The sequence below is a fragment of the Vespula vulgaris genome, chromosome 19 (genome assembly GCF_905475345.1).
Source record: "Vespula vulgaris chromosome 19, iyVesVulg1.1, whole genome shotgun sequence".
In the NCBI taxonomy this organism is placed as follows: domain Eukaryota; kingdom Metazoa; phylum Arthropoda; class Insecta; order Hymenoptera; family Vespidae; genus Vespula; species Vespula vulgaris.
In genome coordinates, this window is record NC_066604.1 from 527,673 (window position 1) to 546,183 (window position 18,511).

An 18,511-nucleotide genomic window follows, 5' to 3' on the forward strand; every position below is an offset into this window, starting at 1 on the left:
AAAATGTTACGGCACTGACAATATCATTCATTCGTTATACGCATGCGCAATAATTCTCTCAATAAAAGAGAGTGGGGATGCTAAATCTCGTGCTGAAACTGGCTAAAACTCGCTAGTTGGAGGTTAAAGCAGTAAAAAATTTATCACTGTTCTTTATTTAATCAGTATTTTTATTAATGGACGATAAGTTTTGTTTCAAAAATAAATATACATTATACAGTGTTCACGATATTACTAATCAACGTTTTTCTTGTAAATGATAATTATTAGAAAATGTTAAAAAAATATTAAAAGGAAAAGTTCCTTTATTTTTTTTTTATTTTTATTCTTTTTTTTTGTTACGTAGCTAAGTAATAGAGGATATTATATTTTTTATATCTTCAATAGTTGTCAAGGGATCACCTTGAAATGTGATTTTGAATTATTTTAATGGAATGCTACATATATTTTTATATCGTAAGAAACTGTATGTCAAGGTGAATTTGTTCATTTGCATGAGGATGACCTTTAAGATCATGCAAGGTCAAAAACTTCACCTTTAAAAAAGTATTTGGTTTTATGGTTCTTTTTATTGTTTTTTCTTTCCATGACACTCGTAATAAATCCATGGAATATCTGCTTCCTATTGTATTTTATAGCGATGCATATGTTTCTGTTAAATATTACTGACTGGTTAGTCTGTTAAATAATACTAAAATTGTCTTATAACAATAGACGCAGCAATGAATACACTTTAATCGTGAATAAGAAAACAGGAAAAGATAAGTCACATTTAACGAGATAAATTATTACAAAAGCAACAAATATATCTAACCGCAAAGATATTCAATCGCAAATTATTATTCAAATACATTCATTTCTATTGAATATCATTAACTGGTCTGTAAAGTAATATTGGAATTCTCTTATGATAATAGAAACAACAATGGACACACTTTAACCACCAATAAAAAAAAATACACACACAGTTATATTTAATCTAATAAATCGTAATAATAAAAAATACTTTTAACCACAAAAATACGTGTTATTCAAATACATACGTTGATGTTGATTATCATTGACTGATTGGTCTGTGAATTGTATTGCAGTCTGTAATATTCTCAAAAACAGCAATGAACACACTTTAACTGTGAAAAATGAAAAGAAAAAAGGAAAAAGAAAGACAAATAAATGTAAAAATCGTAGAAGTAAAAAATATTTATAACCGCGAAGTATTATCCAAAATGTCTTTTTCATTTCTGATCTTATATGTCCTTGAATGTCATGCTTATATATATGAATGAATCTGTCTTAACGTACGATTTCATACGATATAAAAATATATAACATTTTGTTGAAAAAATTGGAGATCGTTATTACACAGCTCATAGTAATACTCAAAATAAAAAATCTTTTTCTTTTAATATTATTTTCTAATATTTATCACTTACGAGAAAAACGCTGACTAATACTGAAAAACCTGAACAACCTGTTTATGAATAATTTATAATGAAATATCAGTAGATAATGTAATTAATCGATATAAATAATTATAATTATTTACAATATAAGAAATATTATTATTATTATTTATACTGATTTATAAGATTATTATTATTTATGAAATATTGTTATATTGATAAATTGTTATATTTACAAATATTTTAATTAATATATCGGCAATTTTTTTATCAATCGGTATTAATAATATTGACCATTTATATCACGTGCTGATATTTTATTACAAATATTGACCATTTATTTAAAACAATTATATGTTAAATAGGTTTACAAAATGTTGACCCAATAAATAATAATCGAAATTTATTCATTTAATATATTAATTATTATAGATTATTAGTATCTACTTATTAATGATTATTTTTATATTAAATTTATTGTCATTTATGTGTTCTCTATTTTGCATAAATTTCATTAATAAAACGTTGATTATATTTCATAATCTCATTATCTTTATTTTTATTTCTTTATTGTTACACTCACAGTTGTTTGCGTAATGCTTTCTTATAAAGAAATATAATTTTTTATAGAGTTTAATTTTTATTTCCAATTTTATATTCCACGAATATTATTTACCTGTTATTAATAAATTGTCTCAAGGTTTACAATTTTATTTAAGTTATATCGAACTTCTGATATCACTTCATTGGTGACTAAAAATTGGCAATAGTTGCGGTATAATAAAATTACATCTATAACGAATAGAAAAAGCGAAAAGTCCACAGATTTCCATCCCTGTCTATCCTCCAAAATAAACTTGCTTTTATAGAATAAAATTCAAAAACAAAACATCTTAATCGATTTCCCCGTAACAAAAGAATTGAAATTATTCTTATCTCAATTATTTGACATTATTCTCAAAATTGTTCTTTCTTAAGTTCACCGTTTATATTCGTAAAAGTATTGTTATATGACAATAATGGAGTTCTTCGGATAAATACTGTTTGCTTTTAACTTACATTATCTCAGTAGGTATTGTGCACTGATCTTATTAAAGAATGATAAATACGGTAGATGGAGTCTCAGAAGATAGTGTCTCGGTAGATGGCGCCAAGAGTGTCCTTCGTCGAAGTACCGCTAGATGTCAATAGCACTTGTAGCAGTTGCTATATACCATTTAAAAATCATATACATAAATTGCCACGACTGTTCGCGTTTTGAATGATACAGAACGATGTCTTTTATTTTACAGATTAAAAATGAATATGTATTTATCCATTTAATTTTTTTTATTTAAACTTTCAATAACACACTCTAACATTCTCGAAATATTTCTTAGATTTGAGATAGGCTAAAGAAATTCAATTCTTTGACTCTCCGCGCGAATGGAGCAGTACGTCACATTGTCACTAGATGTCGTAATGTCATTAAAGTTTCTCGTATTCATTGAAATATCACGTAATAAAAGTATATGTTTTAAAATATATCTATATATGTAGAGTTAAGTCCTTAGACTTATCGACAAATTCTTAATTGAGCATCCAAAACCAAAATGTTTAGCGTTTTTTTATAACGTTTTAAATACTGATTTAGGTACATAACTTCTTGCAAGAATAATCCTCAAACGAACATCATATGTATAACGTCGAATATATTTAATTTATATAGTGTCTGACTTCGTATAGCGTCTAAGAGAAAATTTCTACCATTATTCATACTGTCTTGAATTCTTAACAAAACGTGTCAGGATCATAGATCTCAATCAGTAATCTCAGTAACAGAATCACGTTGCGTCACTAATATTGTCAATTTTGGCATTTTAAACGAACGCCATTTTGACCCGAAGTTTGATTAACTTTTTAATCAAGGATAACTCGATGCCAGCAGTTTAGCCAACAGTAGAACTTTTAACTATATGTCATTCTAACCTATATTCCCGTGATATCAATAACCACTTAAACATTTTATATATACATAGTATGAAAATACATAATATGAAATATGCATATGGAATGCAAATATATATTCTCTAAGATTATTTTAATTAATATTCTGTTTGTTTCACTATTATATATAAGATTATTAAATGATTATTGATATAATGAAAATATAGATCAAGAACGAATATATTTACAAGGTTTACTGTCTGCTACACTGATGATCGAATTAAGCTTTGATTAAAGTTAGCCGAGGTTATTCGAAGTGGCTCTAATAGCATTAAAATTTAATTATATAGAAGGAAAGTTTCTAAAAGCCATCATCGTTATTAACAATAATATCGAAAGATATTGTACAATATTATCAATCATATTTATATCAAAAGTATTTACAATTGGGACGGTAATTACACTGATTACTTAGGTTAGGTTTTTATGATTAAAGTTAATATCACAAATTATACTATATATAGGGAATTTTATATATATATATTTTTTTGTTATAAATCAAAAAGAGTATTTAAAGTTTGTATAATCTATGAGCCTTTATAAATATTTATTTTTAAATAAAAAAATAAAAAGGGAAAAACATATATCCATTTACTTACACGTATGCGTTTCTTACAACTTACTGATCGATACTTATATTTTTTAATTAATATTTTAATTCATATTCAATTAATTAATATTTTAATAATTATTTAAATATAATGATAAAAACAAACATGTACAAAACCTTGACAGCTACTAAATCATTCTGACGAATGCAAAACAACGTTCTCGATATTTAAATTTATTGGTAGCATTATTATCCAATAAGAATCAATTACAAGGACGAACCAATTAGCGTGCTTGACTAATTTTCAAACATGTACACATTACATTCGATTCTCCAGCAAAATAATTTATTAAACCTTTTTGTTTTATGTATCTCTCTTAAATTAAACTATTTATTGAATAAAAATATATATATATACATCTTGTGTCTGCATTAAATTAAAAGATATTAAATTTTTTGATTATTTTATTTTTATCCGTTAGATGGCACCAATGGCAATGTTATAACGAACTTGCGCATCTCATGAAAATTGTAAATATATGTTTTTTAATTGGCGGGAGAACGGTTTGCAAAAGTTTAAGAATGAAGTTTTATGAATTTTATGTAGTGTATTTTATATATAAATATATTACTGTATTAACTATCGAATAATGGAAAATACAAGTACTTTACCCGGTACTAGTCGGATAACAGTGCAAACACCGTATAGTACACCTAGATTAAAATTTTGTTTAGAACAATCGTTAACCCCAGAGGAGGAAGGGGACATAAAAACATTAGATGGTACAGTAATTAGAAAAATATATTTTTATTTATTTATGTATCTTTTTCCTTTTGTAATCATATATTTATAATAAATTTAACATTTTCACACGTTCTATATTCTAGAAATAATATCTTTAACATGGAATATTTATGGAGTATCAGCATTATTTGGATTTCAATATGATGATAAAACTACTCTCAAGTTATATGGAAAACGATTGAGGGAAGAGATAGCAACTAATTTGTCACAAGAGAATGTTGCATATGATGCACATTTATCTTTTATAGAAAATACTTTATCAGATATTATGAATTTACCTTTGCTAAAGGTTTAAGTTTTATCTATTAGTTTTTTTTATTTTCTTTTATTCATATCTTAAAATTATTAAAAAATATATAAAACTAAACAAGATAATTATGTGTAATGATGCTAAAATTAAACGAAAAAGATTATATATATATATATATATATTTATACATTTATAAATATATATATATATATATATATATATATATATATATATATATATATATATATTTACTACAGGTTGAAGTTTATGCAAAAAAACTTGATCAAGAGAAAAATATAGAAAAGTGTATTTATAGAGGATTTTTTCTATCATTGAAGACAAATAATGATTTAAAGGCCAGCAATTCTGTCAAATTGCCTTTGTTATTGTGCCGTGGTACTCGTACCTGTATGAATGTTGTACATTCCACTTTTAATCGTATGTTTGACTGTCTTATAATTGCATTACCTATCGAACAAGACGATTTGATGTGGCTACTTCCAATTATAATTTTACCTACTAGTGAAGAAAATTATCCAAACAGTACCGAAGAAGTTCGATTAGAATATATAGTGCCTGGATTATCATCTACAAATACAATTACTGCTAAATTTAGTACCTTAGATCTAATAAATATTTTAAAGGCGTAAGTTTTGATATTAACATTTAAAAGAGCTATAATTATTATAATTGATTACATATACATATATATAATATATTAACAATAAAAATTTACATCATAAATTAATTTACAGTATAATGGAAAATCAAAATAATGAAACACAGATAGTAATAAATCTGACTATTGAACACATACAAAGGTTTCGCAAGTGTCTACAGGTTCAAATGAAAAAAATTGCTGGATTAGAATTAGGACTATGCACTTTACATAGAATCAGTTTACCTAGAGGAACTTTAATGAATAACAAGGTTAGTTGTTAATTATAAATAAATTTCTTAATTTATGGATATATAAAGTAATAGTATTAAATTTAAAATTATTATTTATTTATTTATTATTGTTATTGTTTAGATGAAGATAATGCATCCAGAAATTATGAAGCGTGTTTTATTATATATGACAGAAAAATCTGTAGACATGTTACATGCATTATTTTTATGATGAGTTATAATGTATTTGACATATGGTTATATAGTTTTTTTTTTTACTTTTTGATTAGATTAATTATATATTTATTACACAGATAATAAATTTGTTACGAATGAAATATAATTTAGTTATATTAAATTAGAACATCAATTACTTATATATTGTATGTCTCTTCAGTCAGAAGATCGTCTATTATGTTTAAGTCCAAGTTTATATTGATTCAATATCCTCGTCCACAATTTCCATCTGTTATATAAAAAAAAATATACGTATCATTAAATAAAATTTATATGAACAATTATAATGAATTTTTTAATATCCTTAGTAATGACTCAATTTCATTATCAGTTTTTAGTGATATGTTTTTCAAACTTACATTACTTGTTGAAGCAATTGCTTTCTCCTTCTGCTTCTTTTCTTTGAAATTTAGCAAATAATGCTTGATGTCTATGTAATCATCAGGTTTTTCGTCATATGGAGAAGGTAAAGTTATTCCAAGTATTTCAGGCAACATAAAACCCTTCAACCATGTTACAAGAGGTGTGCGACCCTGAGTATATAATGCATGACGATGATAAAATAAAAGTCCATCCAAAGGTGCTATAGCAGATACATCCGCTACGACTGATTCTAGACTACTACCAACATATACATGTGGTAAAAATAAAATAGAATAAGTATTGTTACGAACTCCACCCTTTTTCAAATCTGCTATTTCTTCAAATTTTGATTTCAACCAAAAGAATCGAAATTCTGACTGAAATAAAAAATTTCATTAAAAAGAAATGTTCAATTTTATAACATATTCGATGACATAAATGAGATATATATAAATATATAGATATATATATATATATTACATCACAATTTAAAAGGGATTGATTAGACCATGCTAGCACATCCAAGACAACATATGTCTTTTCTTTTTCTACCCATATACAATCCAAAATAGTGCAATGACTATGATGTTCATCAGAATTTCCTCCAGGCAGTAAAGATTGAAATTTTCCTACCCTATTACCACGTCTGTTAAAAGCCTTTGTTGTATTCTATTAAAATAATAGTAATATTTTTATTTATAATAAAATGTTTCCTTATTATTTAGCTTATATCAATATATATGATATATACTTTGCGTGCAACTACTAAGGTTCTTTTGCCTTGAGGACAAGCTACAATAATCCATTTGTCTAGAATATCCCAAGGTAGTTCAGTCAGCCATTCAGACAACATGAATTGATTGGCGTAATGTTTGGATCGTTCATATCTTTTCTTAGACTTGTTACTACAATCAAATTCCATTTCTTCTTCTTCTTCTTCATCGTCAGATTTAAAAATTTCTATTATGTCTCGTCCAGCATTATATTTGAGATCTCTATTTCTATATAAACATAATTTCTTAGATTATCAAGAACGATAAATATTAATTGAAATATATATTTAAATATATTCTATTGTCAATGATCACTTCATTTCTTCGTATTTCAATTCTTTTTGTAATACGTTTTACCTTTTTTGAATTTCTAAAATTCTTTGACGTCTTAACTCCTGAGGATTGTCAATGTGATCAGGTCCTAGTTTATAATTATCTTTCGTAATCGGTTTCTTGTAAAATAATGATCGATCTATCTCACCAGTTTTGTCCTTAAACCATGGCATACTCATATGTGCTGCCATTGTTGATATCACGTTTTAAAATTCTTTATACTATAAAAAATATTGTTTATATAGTAGAATATCATATACTATCGCTATGTCAAATTGATGTACAGTAGAATGTATAACCTATAAATACGTCACATTGATATAAAATCTTTGTTCTTCGTATATACAATTCTATTGCCACTAAACAAATATTTAATAAGTATTATTACTGTTTCTGTTTTTTATTGGACAATTTAATTTATAAATATGTAAATAAATAAGTACTATCATACCTTTTTATGTCTGGAGAGTATTGATCAGATGAAGACAAATTTTCTTTGACTGAAACGTCCTCTAGCAGATCAATGAATATTTCTTTTCATATTAATTGTAAATTTTTTTTTTTCATTTTCTTTTCATTGATAATAAGATATAAGTGAAATCAAAAATTTCACTACTTTGCATAATCAAAGTTTTAATAATTCATTAATATTATAATAAATATAATGACCATGTTATTTATTTAAAAAGACAGTTCTTTATTTCATTATTCTGTCCTTCTTAATTTATTTATTTTCTTTTTTTTTCTAAAACAACCATTTTGTATTTTACTTCGGACTTTATTTGGAAATTTTTTAATATTTCACGGATAAACATACATTTAAAAATTATTAATTTTTCTTGTCATCCTAGATTTAATGTTTTCAATTAGTGAATTTTCATTAGTGAACAATAGGTGAATTAATGAAAAAATCTAATTAAACAAATCTAATTGAAATTATGCATTGAATTATAAATCTACAGTTTTATGAATTTTTAAACACAAAAATAAAAAAAATTTTATTCTTGTGAAAAGTATCAAAATTAAATTGTTTTTTTGAAGTGATAATATTATTATTTAGTATGCTATGTATGTTATGTTTTATAATAAATGTTCTAAAAGTTCACAGAAATAATTGAACGTAGCTTACTTTTATCTTCTTTCTTCCTTTATTTTAGGAAACAATTTCTAATTTATTCTTTATTGTTCTTTATTTTCTTCTAAAAGAAACGAAAGAAAAAAAAATGTATGTATAGTTACTGTAATTATAAATTTTAATTAAGCAAACAAAAAATATTGATTAAAATTGATTAAAAAATTTGTATCATTAACTAAAGGTAAATATAATAACAGGTGAATAAAAAACTGATGTATTTTAACAGAAGTCCCGACGTACAAATGTAAAACAAAACAATATATAATCTCTGAAGCATGCTTATTTAATATCATTTAACATCAACAATGACATGTGTGTATGTGTTTGCTGTCTGTCTGTCTGTCTGTCTGTCTATCTGTATGTATGTATGTATGTATGTATGTACATATGTATGTATATTTGTTGACATTAAAAGAATGGCAAATTAATGTTGAACGATCAATTAATCAATGTGCACTTGTCGATGATATAACAAAAGATCGTTTTAATTAATTTATTCGAGATAATGTAATATATTTCTATTTCCCTCCGACTATTGTTAATATCATTTTAATTTCCAATTTTTACAAAGTATTTAGAATTGCATTCTGATCTTAATTTAAAGATAATTTAATAACATCAGTTATCGTTATTGAAAAAGAAGGAAAATAAGAAAGAAAACACGTTTTCACGTTTTAAACACTTTTGTCGGATATATTACTTCTGATGCTTCTGTTACTGTCTCTTCTCTGTGCTCCACGAGTTTGTCTCGTAGTACGAGCAGATGTAGGTAATTCCCTGTCACTTCCTACTCTTCTCAAACTTGTGTCTCTGTCGATTCGAGATTTGTTATGTTTTTGTACTGGACCACGTATATTCGTGTATACGACATAAACGGCTAGAATACCAACGACGAACATGGCAACACCCACGCCACTGACCGTACCAACCTATTAACAACAACAGAAAAATGAAAATGAAAAAAATAATGAAACGTTAAAAATCAATTTTTACGAGTGAAGTAAGGAAAATGATAGATTTTCTTTTTTTCTCTTTTTCGTTTCTTTTTTCTCTTGTTTTTTTTCAAATTTTTTATCACTTACCATGGTCCACCATTCGCTATCGTCCATTTCAGATACGAGAATGTGAGTCGTGTCGTGTCCGTTCTCGTATAACATTTTCATTTCCTTCGTTGCACATCCAGAACGAGTACCTTTTTCCTCCGATACGATTTTCTCAAATGCATCTGGTATATCGTCATTCTTTCCATTGTCATCGTCATTGTCGTCGTCGTCGTCATCTTCCTCTTCCCATTGAATCTTCACCGAATTCTTTTTTACGATCACGCTGCCAAGATTTTCTAATTTGGAACCTTTCATTTTTATCAAGAGATCAAGAGACTGTGGGGCATCCTGTGATTCAATATTATGAGATATCAATACGTTCGATAGAATGTTGTTCCAATCTACGGAGTTCATTGGGTTCTTGCATTTTTTCTTTTTGCTAAAAATAACAACGAAGTTATTACCAGTAAAAACAAATTATAATGATATATTATTTAATACGATAAGAATGAATTGAATCTATGTATTTACCACACCATATCGATTGCCTTAATATAAATTTCAATCGCATCTTCGAGCCATCTTACTTCTCTTAATGCTTCGGCATCATACTTATCGGTTCCATCACCTCCAGACCACCATTTTGATGTATCGACTCTTCTTTCGAGTCCAGGTAATACTTCTCTTTACGTAACGAATCGTAACATTTATTACAACGTTTCAATATATACATGGTTGATTATAAATTAAGGATCAAATTGAATATCTCGTTTATTATAGCGACAATAGAAAAATCTATTAAATCTATTAAAAAAAGTTTTATTTCACACGTCAAATATTTTAAGAACACGAAATAAGAGTACTTTCGATTAAATCGGCAATTTAACGATTTTTAGTTTTTTCTTATGAAACATCTTTTTTTTAATTATAGATTAGATATTTTGTTCAATTATCTTGAAAAAGAATCGTTAAATAAGTTAGTAATTAACGAGATATTAGTTTGTATAGTTATATTTCAAATGTAAACTTTAAAAAAATTGACCATTAAGACATGAAAAAATTAGATCTTACAATTAGTTTAATTATCACCTTATTAAAATTATTAATTGAACACAAAAGACTTTAAAATTAGTTTATAATAACAAAAAAGATAATAACTTAGTTAATTTAATAAATGTTCAATATATTTACGACTATTTTGTTATGCACAATCAACTTGTAATCTTGTAATTGTATTTTTTTGTATTTTAACATTTCAGGTGTTATTTGATTAAAGACGTTTATAATTCTCGCTTGTAGTTCTTCTAAATTTCTAAGCTGTACTTAGTATACCGTAACTTTTATAAAATCACACAAAACAGATTTAAAGCTGTTAAATCTGGTGACGTAAATAACCATCTAACAAGACCTTGGTTAACAATTTATCAATTACCAAAATTTACCTCTATATCATTAGTTATAATATTATACTTTATAATATTACTATTTGTAAATACATAATATAATTCACACATTAATATCTGCTTAATCATTAACTATACTTTAATAATGGTTACTTTAATAATTAAAATATTCAATTAATAAAAAAGAAAAAAAAATGCATGACGTTCCATAAGAAAAATTAAAAATCGTTAAACTTTCCGAAATTCGAGTGTTTTATCTCATACTCTTAATTTTCTTAATAGATCTTTTGTTTCTTTATTACATCTAACAAAGGAAATATTCAACTGATCGTTAATTTATAATCAACTGATAGTAGAAATATAAAGATCATTACCTCGAATCTTCCAAAAGCAATATGGTGTTAGATGTATCAACACTATTCAAATGTTCATCGAGATTTCCTTCGCTAACAACAAGAACAGTCGCATTTACAAATTTATTAAAAAATCCTTTGTCGGGTTGTCCAATATGTATAACATGGGACGTATAGTCTGAAAAAATAATATTTAATAAAATTTATAAATAAAGAAATATAAAATAATATGAGATATAAATTTCCTTAAAATAACCAATTACTTTTTTGGAAAATGAAATTTATTTTACCTTCGTTTTTATCGTTAATGTTATCTTTGTCGTTGTCATCGTCGTCATCGTCGTTGTGAACAAGAACGCATAAGTTCTTCGCAATCGCCGCCATAGTTAATTTCTTAGCGATATTTTGCACATCGTCGTCTAATTCTTCTTCGACGTTAGCAACCAATGTGAACGATTTCCATTTCAACAATTGAACGATTTTTAAAACTCCCTATAAATAATAATATCATATTTCTTTTACATCTGTATCACATCGCAATGTCATTATCAAAAATGCTCGTTACCTCGACCAAATAGGAATCAGATTCGTGGACGAGTTGATGAAGATACGGCGCGTTAGATGCTTTTCTAACAATATGTGGTATCTTTAATATAGATGTTACTTTGTGAACAGCTTCAGCATTGGTTGTAGTATCGGGACCGATTATACCTGTAAGATAAACAGGAAAAAAAAACAAAATGAATAATCGGGTATACAACGTGTCATCAAAATTATCGAAAAATTCGATGATTTCACGTTAAATCATTTTATCAGATACAAAATATTTACCCAAATAATGAGGTGCTTGCAAACAATTAACATCCGCTGCAACTAAAGCTTTCATAGCTGCTTTCAATGCACCCGTGATGCTACCGCACGTATCGAAAACAGCTATTTCTGTAACCGCAAGATCGTATCGCATCATTTGATATCTTTAACAAGTTATAACAATTCTAAAATTACCTATGTCCATGGTATTTGATTTATTGTTATGAATTTCCGTCAATAATTTTGCTGCCTCGTAAAGCAAAACACCTTTTGTAGATATTTTTTTACAAGGTGCGTCATCGTGAATGCTCGTCAACAAGGAAATATGTCCTCGAGATTCACATTCCGTACGAACTCCGCAAGTACATGCTGCAATGATCGCGCAAATGAGACCCCATTGTCGAAATTTTTCCATTATCTTATTCCTTTCTTATTCTTCTTCCCTCGATCAATTACTTTCTCTCGTTATATAAGTCGTAAAGCGGAAAAAAATGTTTCTTTTGTTTCTTCCTTCTTCTTCTCTTTTATTCGAACACTAAACTTTCACTTACACGCTTTATCATATCCTATTTTTTATTATTACTCGTACGATACGTTTGTAAAATAATAAAGAAAATTATTCACGTTCGATCGAGTTTTACGCGTTTGATTAACGATATTTCAAAGTAGTTGATCGAAACCCGTTATATTCGAAGACTGGGGTCTCTCTTCCGAGTGCAGACCTTGGTATTGAAAAATGCGAGCTTTATAAGGAAGCCGTGACATGTATTATGTGAATTTCTAAGGTTTTACCTGTGCGTCCGCAAATCAGGCGCTCTCAAAGCAAGCTTTTTTTTCACAATTTTCATCGAGTTAAGGATTGAATTTCGTATTTTGATTATAGGTACTCGACGACATCTTAGACGAACCTTTATTTTCCTGGAAATTTTTATTGCGAACGAATTGATTTCGTATAATAAAAACAATTGGTTTCATGCGAATCACAGAAAATAAATTCTTTGGAATCTTTCGTATGTGAGTGTCCTTGCAAAGAAAAAATCGTTTCGTACGATTAAAGGAATTAAAACATCGTTAAAAAATGTACTAGTTTATCGCACTATTTCTGTATATTCGTAAAAACAACGTGAGAACCACCTTTAATAATCTTTAAGCTTCTTATCGTAGTATATTGATTGTCAGATGACATATATTTAATACTCATTACACAACTAACCCTTGCATAACTATCGTATTATTTGTTAAATCTGGTTGATGTAAAATTTCCTTGATAACACTGCTTAATAATATTATTATAGGAAACGTCGAATCTCCTACCATTATCTCTATCGATCTAAAATCCAACACAGGATTAATCTTGTTAACTTTCATTGATAAAAATTTTACAAATCATAATTAATCATTAATAATCTTTTTTAGTTCCGTATCGTTACAAATTATTTCACATTTTCATGAAACTTTTTTTAATTTAGTCTTACGTATACATAACAAAATAGATAGAATTTAAAACTATCTATATAGGTCGTACGTCCATAGATGTACGAGGATATATATCGTGACTGATTGAAATTACAAGATAATTTAATAAGAGTAATTTGCACGTGTCTGAGTCAGGTGTAAAGTGCACGTAAAAATCTTTTTTCGTGACCTTCTCGAGATATAAAGATCAACATGGTTTTATTTTTAAACAATTTCCTATAATTTTTTTGTTTACATATTTATATAATAGTAAAAAATGGCTACTGTGCATCGTTTATCAGATAATCGGCATCCTAACGATTGATTGAAAGATTCATACTATACTATAATTAATACTTAATCTTATAGAGATATAGTATTTACAAATGACGAAGTTGTGCATTTTGATGATTTAATAGCCAATGATCTACATTTGAAACAAATCTGAAAATATTATATAATTTGATGATTGTTTTTCATATTATGAAATTAACTACTTTAATATTTAAGATATCGATTATGTCAAACGCATAATAGCAGTTTTTTACTGTATATGATTTCGATTGGAAATAATCACTATTATAAAAGTACAAGAAAAGAAATGATAAATATTCATTTAAAAAGGTCGATTTTTATAATTTGAGAAATAAAAAAAAATTGTTCACATTCAAAAATTTTGCAACTAACTCCTTTAGTTCAACTTACAAAAAAAAGTTACAAGATATTTGTTCGAACTCTGTATATATATATATATATATATATATATATATATATATATATAATATTATATATAATATTCAAATCGGAGAACTTTGTGTATCCAGAATGATACTAAAAACAGCGTAGTTTTTTTTTTAGTTCAAGCATTATATTAACGCTAGAAGGTATTAGAAGCAATTGAACGTTAAAAAAACAAGTAAATGTAATAATGTAAATGTAATATATGTAAAAATGAATGTAATGTTAAATTGAGTTAATAAACGGTGAATGTTACAATTATTCAAATATATATTCTAGATTTTTTTATAGAATTGGACGAATATTATTTTTTACAAAGAAAAATACTTGGTGAATTTGAAATTTGGATTTGAAAAATTTTACGGCACACGAACAGTTCAGTAGCTTTGTAATCATTTTCATTGAATAACATCAGATTCATTTTAATCATCAATAACAATTATGAAAATGTTAACAATATATTTTTATTATATTTTATTAATAATGCTTCATATTTTATGATATAAATGTTTGTCGATCAAAAGGTACAGAAATAAAAGAAGGAATATTAGAGAAACAAAAAGTTGCATATGTAATTATTAACAATTTGATTTTTAATCAAAATAATGTTTATGACAACGGTTCTCGAATTACGTTTCGTCAATAAATGTGAAAAATTATGGATATAAATATTATTTTTGTTTATAATTTTTTTTACATCATATTTTGTTTTACATTATAATTAAAATTTGAAAATAAATGTTTGTTTTCTTTTTTTTCTTAACTTTTTCTTTAATTTATATGCTTAATTTCTTTATTATTAATATCTATCTGCTCTATAAAATAAGCAAGATGTTCTGTTAAAATTTGGAAATCTATCACGATAATATTTTAAGAAACACTGTTCAATGGCGTACACTAAGACTTTTCAATTTTTTAATTTGCATGGAAATATTAAATTTATTACATGACTTATTACATTAGTAACCATGATTGATTTTATACTTTTTTATAAATAAACATTACGTAAACATTACAATTAAAAATTACAATAAGTAAAAATACATTGATTACATTAATACAAAAATACATTAATACAATTTTAATTTTAGATGACATTCTTTATTTTTCTCTTGTAATCTTCAATTGTATGTACTGAAATCTCTTACGAATACATTTTACATGATCTATCTATTTACAATGGTATTGTATAAGTATAACTAGGATTGTATATGTATGTATGCATGAATGAACGTATATGTACCTATACTATACTTTAAAGAGAGAGGACCATAACCGTTTATGATACAGTAGTTCTACTACGCAAGGGTGACTTATATGTTATGTCAATATTATATATATAGATAAGTTTGATTTGAGGAATCTCCTACATCGAAGAAAATTGTGTTATGTAATAACGAGCATATTTTTTTTTAAATTATACATTTTACAATGATTTATCAATATTTTGGTTTCTTTCTCTTTTTCCCTTATGATACACAATAATGTTTATATCTAAAAAAAATACAAAATTTACATTCATTTATTTCATCATTAACATATCTCTTTCTCTCTTCCTTTCTCTTTCTTTCTTTTTCTTTTTTTTACAATATATAATGATGTATATATTAAAAAAAATTACAAATTTTACACCAATTTATCAACATTTATCTCTCTCTCTCTCTCTCTCTCTCTCTCTCTCTCTCTCTCTCCCTCTCTTACTCTCTCTTTTTTTTAATATGTAATAAAAACGTACTGTATATTAAAAATATTATAAACTTTATCTTGATTCGTGAACATTTTTTTCTCTCTCTTTCTCTCTTATGGTACATAATAATATGTATATATTTAACACTCTTACAAATCTTATATTCAATTATCAACATTTTTTTTCATTATTTCTCTCTCTCTCCCTCTCTCTCTCTCTCTCTTTTATAATACATAATAACTTTCATATTTAAAAAAATACATATTTTACATTTATTTATCAATGTTTTTTCTCTCTTTCTCTTTCTCTCTCCTTTATGATACGCAATAATATGTATGTTAAAAAAATTATAGATTTTCCGCTGATTCATCAAAATTTTTTCTCCTTTTCTTTCTTTCTCTCTCTTTTAAAAATGTACCACATCAAAAGGAGGAAATGGATTCGACGAAATGTATTAACTTCAACGAAAAGGCAAAAATCTATCATTATTCTGTCACCGTGTAAATGCCGTTAATCTATTCTCCGTGGTTCAAAGAAAAAGATTAAAAAAGAAATACGTGTGTACACGGTCTGGCTATCGACCAACAATAACACAGAAGAACGACTTTTAACAGAAAGCTAGAACGTTTTTTTCGTTTCCGATTTTCCTTAGTACGAAAACAAGCTCGCCTATACATATATACATATATCCATTCATCTGTCAAACTTTTCGATAAATCATTGATGTATGTACATAAATGTACTACATATACATATACACATATATGTGTATCTATATCCGAACATGAGAAGCTTGGAGAAAGTATTTTTAAAACTTTAATAACGTTAGAACCAAGAATCTTGTTCGTCTGTCGAATAGTTTCGCATGTTTCGCAAAAGATAAAGATTTCTTGGTAATATATAAACCTGTTTACGAAAGGATAGATAATATTTGACCAACCAATCTCTATCTATGTATATCATAATGTTCGGTTCGCTATGCGGTATATAAAAATCATTGAGAAAAGGATGTTTATAGTTACGAATGACGTCATCGGCTATGATACTCATCTTTCTAAAAGAACGTTCGTATTGGCGATCGTAAGTGCTTTTCTTCGTAACAAAAGAAACAACGTTATGCAGATATATTTTGAAATTGAATTTATTGTTTAATTACAATAATCGACAATAAACATTATTCTGAGTTTAAAATTGTTAATTTATATCGAGAAAAAATGAATATGAATTTAATTCTCAATCCTCAGATATAGTTCGTCAATGACATAAAAGTAATTTGATGAGTACTTAGAAAATTTAGGTTTAACACAGCGAAGAAGAATAGTAATATCGAGTCATTGTTGCCAATATTTTGTTTATTGTTTACTTTTATAGCTTGAAAGTTGGGACATTCATTTAATGTTTGTTTTCATTATAAATTTTCCAACACAAATTTACGATACAAATGAAATTTTCATCTTGAAATTCTTTCTTCGTATTATCGTCTTCCAATTTCTGAAATAGAAAGTAACGAAAAAATATTTTGAAAAAATGCATTCAAAAATAGAATTTTAAATCATAACTTATGATTTTATCTTCTTCATTATCTTAATCTTATCTTTATTATCTTAATTCTTATTTTAATTATCCGTTGAACAATTAACGATCTAGTGAAAATCTGCATGAATTCATATTTTGTTCCAATCTCAAATCTATGATTTACGATTGATATTCTTACAATTGTTTTTTTTACAAATGATATCCTTACAATTTATAAAAAATTACTCATTCTCGTAAATTGTAAAAATCGCAAGAAAATTAAACGTCGATACCGAGATCTCTCTAGAAACTTATTCATTTAAAAAAGAATAAAATTGCTACTTTTTTACTTTGCTGCGCGAGAAAAAGATGTGACGATGTTGAGTTTACGATTAATTATAAGTAGCACCGTAAATACTGTCAAAACCAAATTCAATCGTTGTTTATCTGTAATTAATATTGCAACGAATTTTCAAAGTCTAAAGTAAAGTATTATTTTTATATATGTAGGTACAATAAAACTTTTTATTTTGTAACAACAAATTTATCTTTGATTTTAATTTTTATTACAAATTATAACAAGGAAAGAAAAGATACTTTTGTAGTAAAATTTGATTTTCGAAAGATTGAATTTGATTCGTAAAAAGTTGAATTTGCAATGTAAAACCTATATGACTGCGTTAATTAAGATACCTAAAAAAAATAATAGCTAATAAATAAATTCTAGTCATATACACTTTTTTTTTCGTCAAAATTAGTCGAATTAAACTTCTGTATAAAA

At 26.2% G+C, this 18,511-nt stretch overlaps 3 protein-coding genes across 4 annotated transcripts; 1 reads left to right on the top strand and 2 right to left on the bottom strand.

The window, feature by feature from the left end:
• The first annotated feature begins 4,469 nt into the window (after nt 1-4,469).
• Nucleotides 4,470-6,165, top strand: LOC127070589 (centromere protein L-like). Its single transcript, XM_051008729.1, has 5 exons — nt 4,470-4,722; nt 4,828-5,033; nt 5,252-5,640; nt 5,750-5,924; nt 6,028-6,165. Exons 1-5 carry the CDS (start codon nt 4,590-4,592, stop codon nt 6,115-6,117), a joined length of 993 nt encoding a protein of 330 aa, XP_050864686.1. The 5' UTR covers nt 4,470-4,589; the 3' UTR covers nt 6,118-6,165.
• LOC127070588 (snurportin-1) lies at nt 6,046-8,191 on the bottom strand. Of its 2 annotated transcripts, none has more exons than XM_051008727.1 (6): nt 8,043-8,191; nt 7,616-7,812; nt 7,237-7,486; nt 6,966-7,154; nt 6,482-6,862; nt 6,046-6,351 (listed from the first exon to the last, which is right to left on the bottom strand). In XM_051008727.1, the coding sequence occupies exons 2-6, from the start codon at nt 7,780-7,782 to the stop codon at nt 6,316-6,318; spliced, it is 1,023 nt and encodes a 340-aa protein (XP_050864684.1). In that variant the 5' UTR covers nt 7,783-7,812; nt 8,043-8,191; the 3' UTR covers nt 6,046-6,315. The 2 variants fall into 2 exon arrangements, with proteins under 2 accessions (XP_050864684.1, XP_050864685.1); XM_051008728.1 differs by lacking the exon at nt 8,043-8,191 and adding an exon at nt 7,891-8,016.
• Nucleotides 8,192-8,924: 733 nt separating this feature from the next.
• LOC127070587 (uncharacterized) lies at nt 8,925-13,057 on the bottom strand. Its single transcript, XM_051008724.1, has 8 exons — nt 12,531-13,057; nt 12,357-12,464; nt 12,091-12,236; nt 11,816-12,017; nt 11,547-11,703; nt 10,301-10,453; nt 9,809-10,208; nt 8,925-9,655 (listed from the first exon to the last, which is right to left on the bottom strand). The coding sequence occupies exons 1-8, from the start codon at nt 12,748-12,750 to the stop codon at nt 9,401-9,403; spliced, it is 1,641 nt and encodes a 546-aa protein (XP_050864681.1). The 5' UTR covers nt 12,751-13,057; the 3' UTR covers nt 8,925-9,400.
• Nucleotides 13,058-18,511: the final 5,454 nt, after the last annotated feature.

What these genes read in the sequence shown, in the direction of transcription:
- LOC127070587 (XM_051008724.1), bottom strand. Translation starts at nt 12,750, where the DNA reads ATGGAAAAATTTCGACAATGGGGTCTCATTTGCGCGATCATTGCAGCA. An exon ending in GCAAGCACCTCATTATTTGG is followed by an intron (nt 12,237 to 12,356) that starts GTAAATATTTTG and finishes TTTATCTTACAG; the next exon opens with GTATAATCGGTCCCGATACT. An exon ending in CATTAACGATAAAAACGAAG is followed by an intron (nt 11,704 to 11,815) that starts GTAAAATAAATT and finishes TTATTTTTTCAG; the next exon opens with ACTATACGTCCCATGTTATA.
- LOC127070589 (XM_051008729.1), top strand. Translation starts at nt 4,590, where the DNA reads ATGGAAAATACAAGTACTTTACCCGGTACTAGTCGGATAACAGTGCAA. An exon ending in GGACATAAAAACATTAGATG is followed by an intron (nt 4,723 to 4,827) that starts GTACAGTAATTA and finishes TCTATATTCTAG; the next exon opens with AAATAATATCTTTAACATGG. An exon ending in TGAATTTACCTTTGCTAAAG is followed by an intron (nt 5,034 to 5,251) that starts GTTTAAGTTTTA and finishes TATTTACTACAG; the next exon opens with GTTGAAGTTTATGCAAAAAA.
- LOC127070588 (XM_051008727.1), bottom strand. Translation starts at nt 7,782, where the DNA reads ATGGCAGCACATATGAGTATGCCATGGTTTAAGGACAAAACTGGTGAG. An exon ending in AATCCCTTTTAAATTGTGAT is followed by an intron (nt 6,863 to 6,965) that starts GTAATATATATA and finishes TTTTTATTTCAG; the next exon opens with TCAGAATTTCGATTCTTTTG. An exon ending in CAATTGCTTCAACAAGTAAT is followed by an intron (nt 6,352 to 6,481) that starts GTAAGTTTGAAA and finishes TTTATATAACAG; the next exon opens with ATGGAAATTGTGGACGAGGA.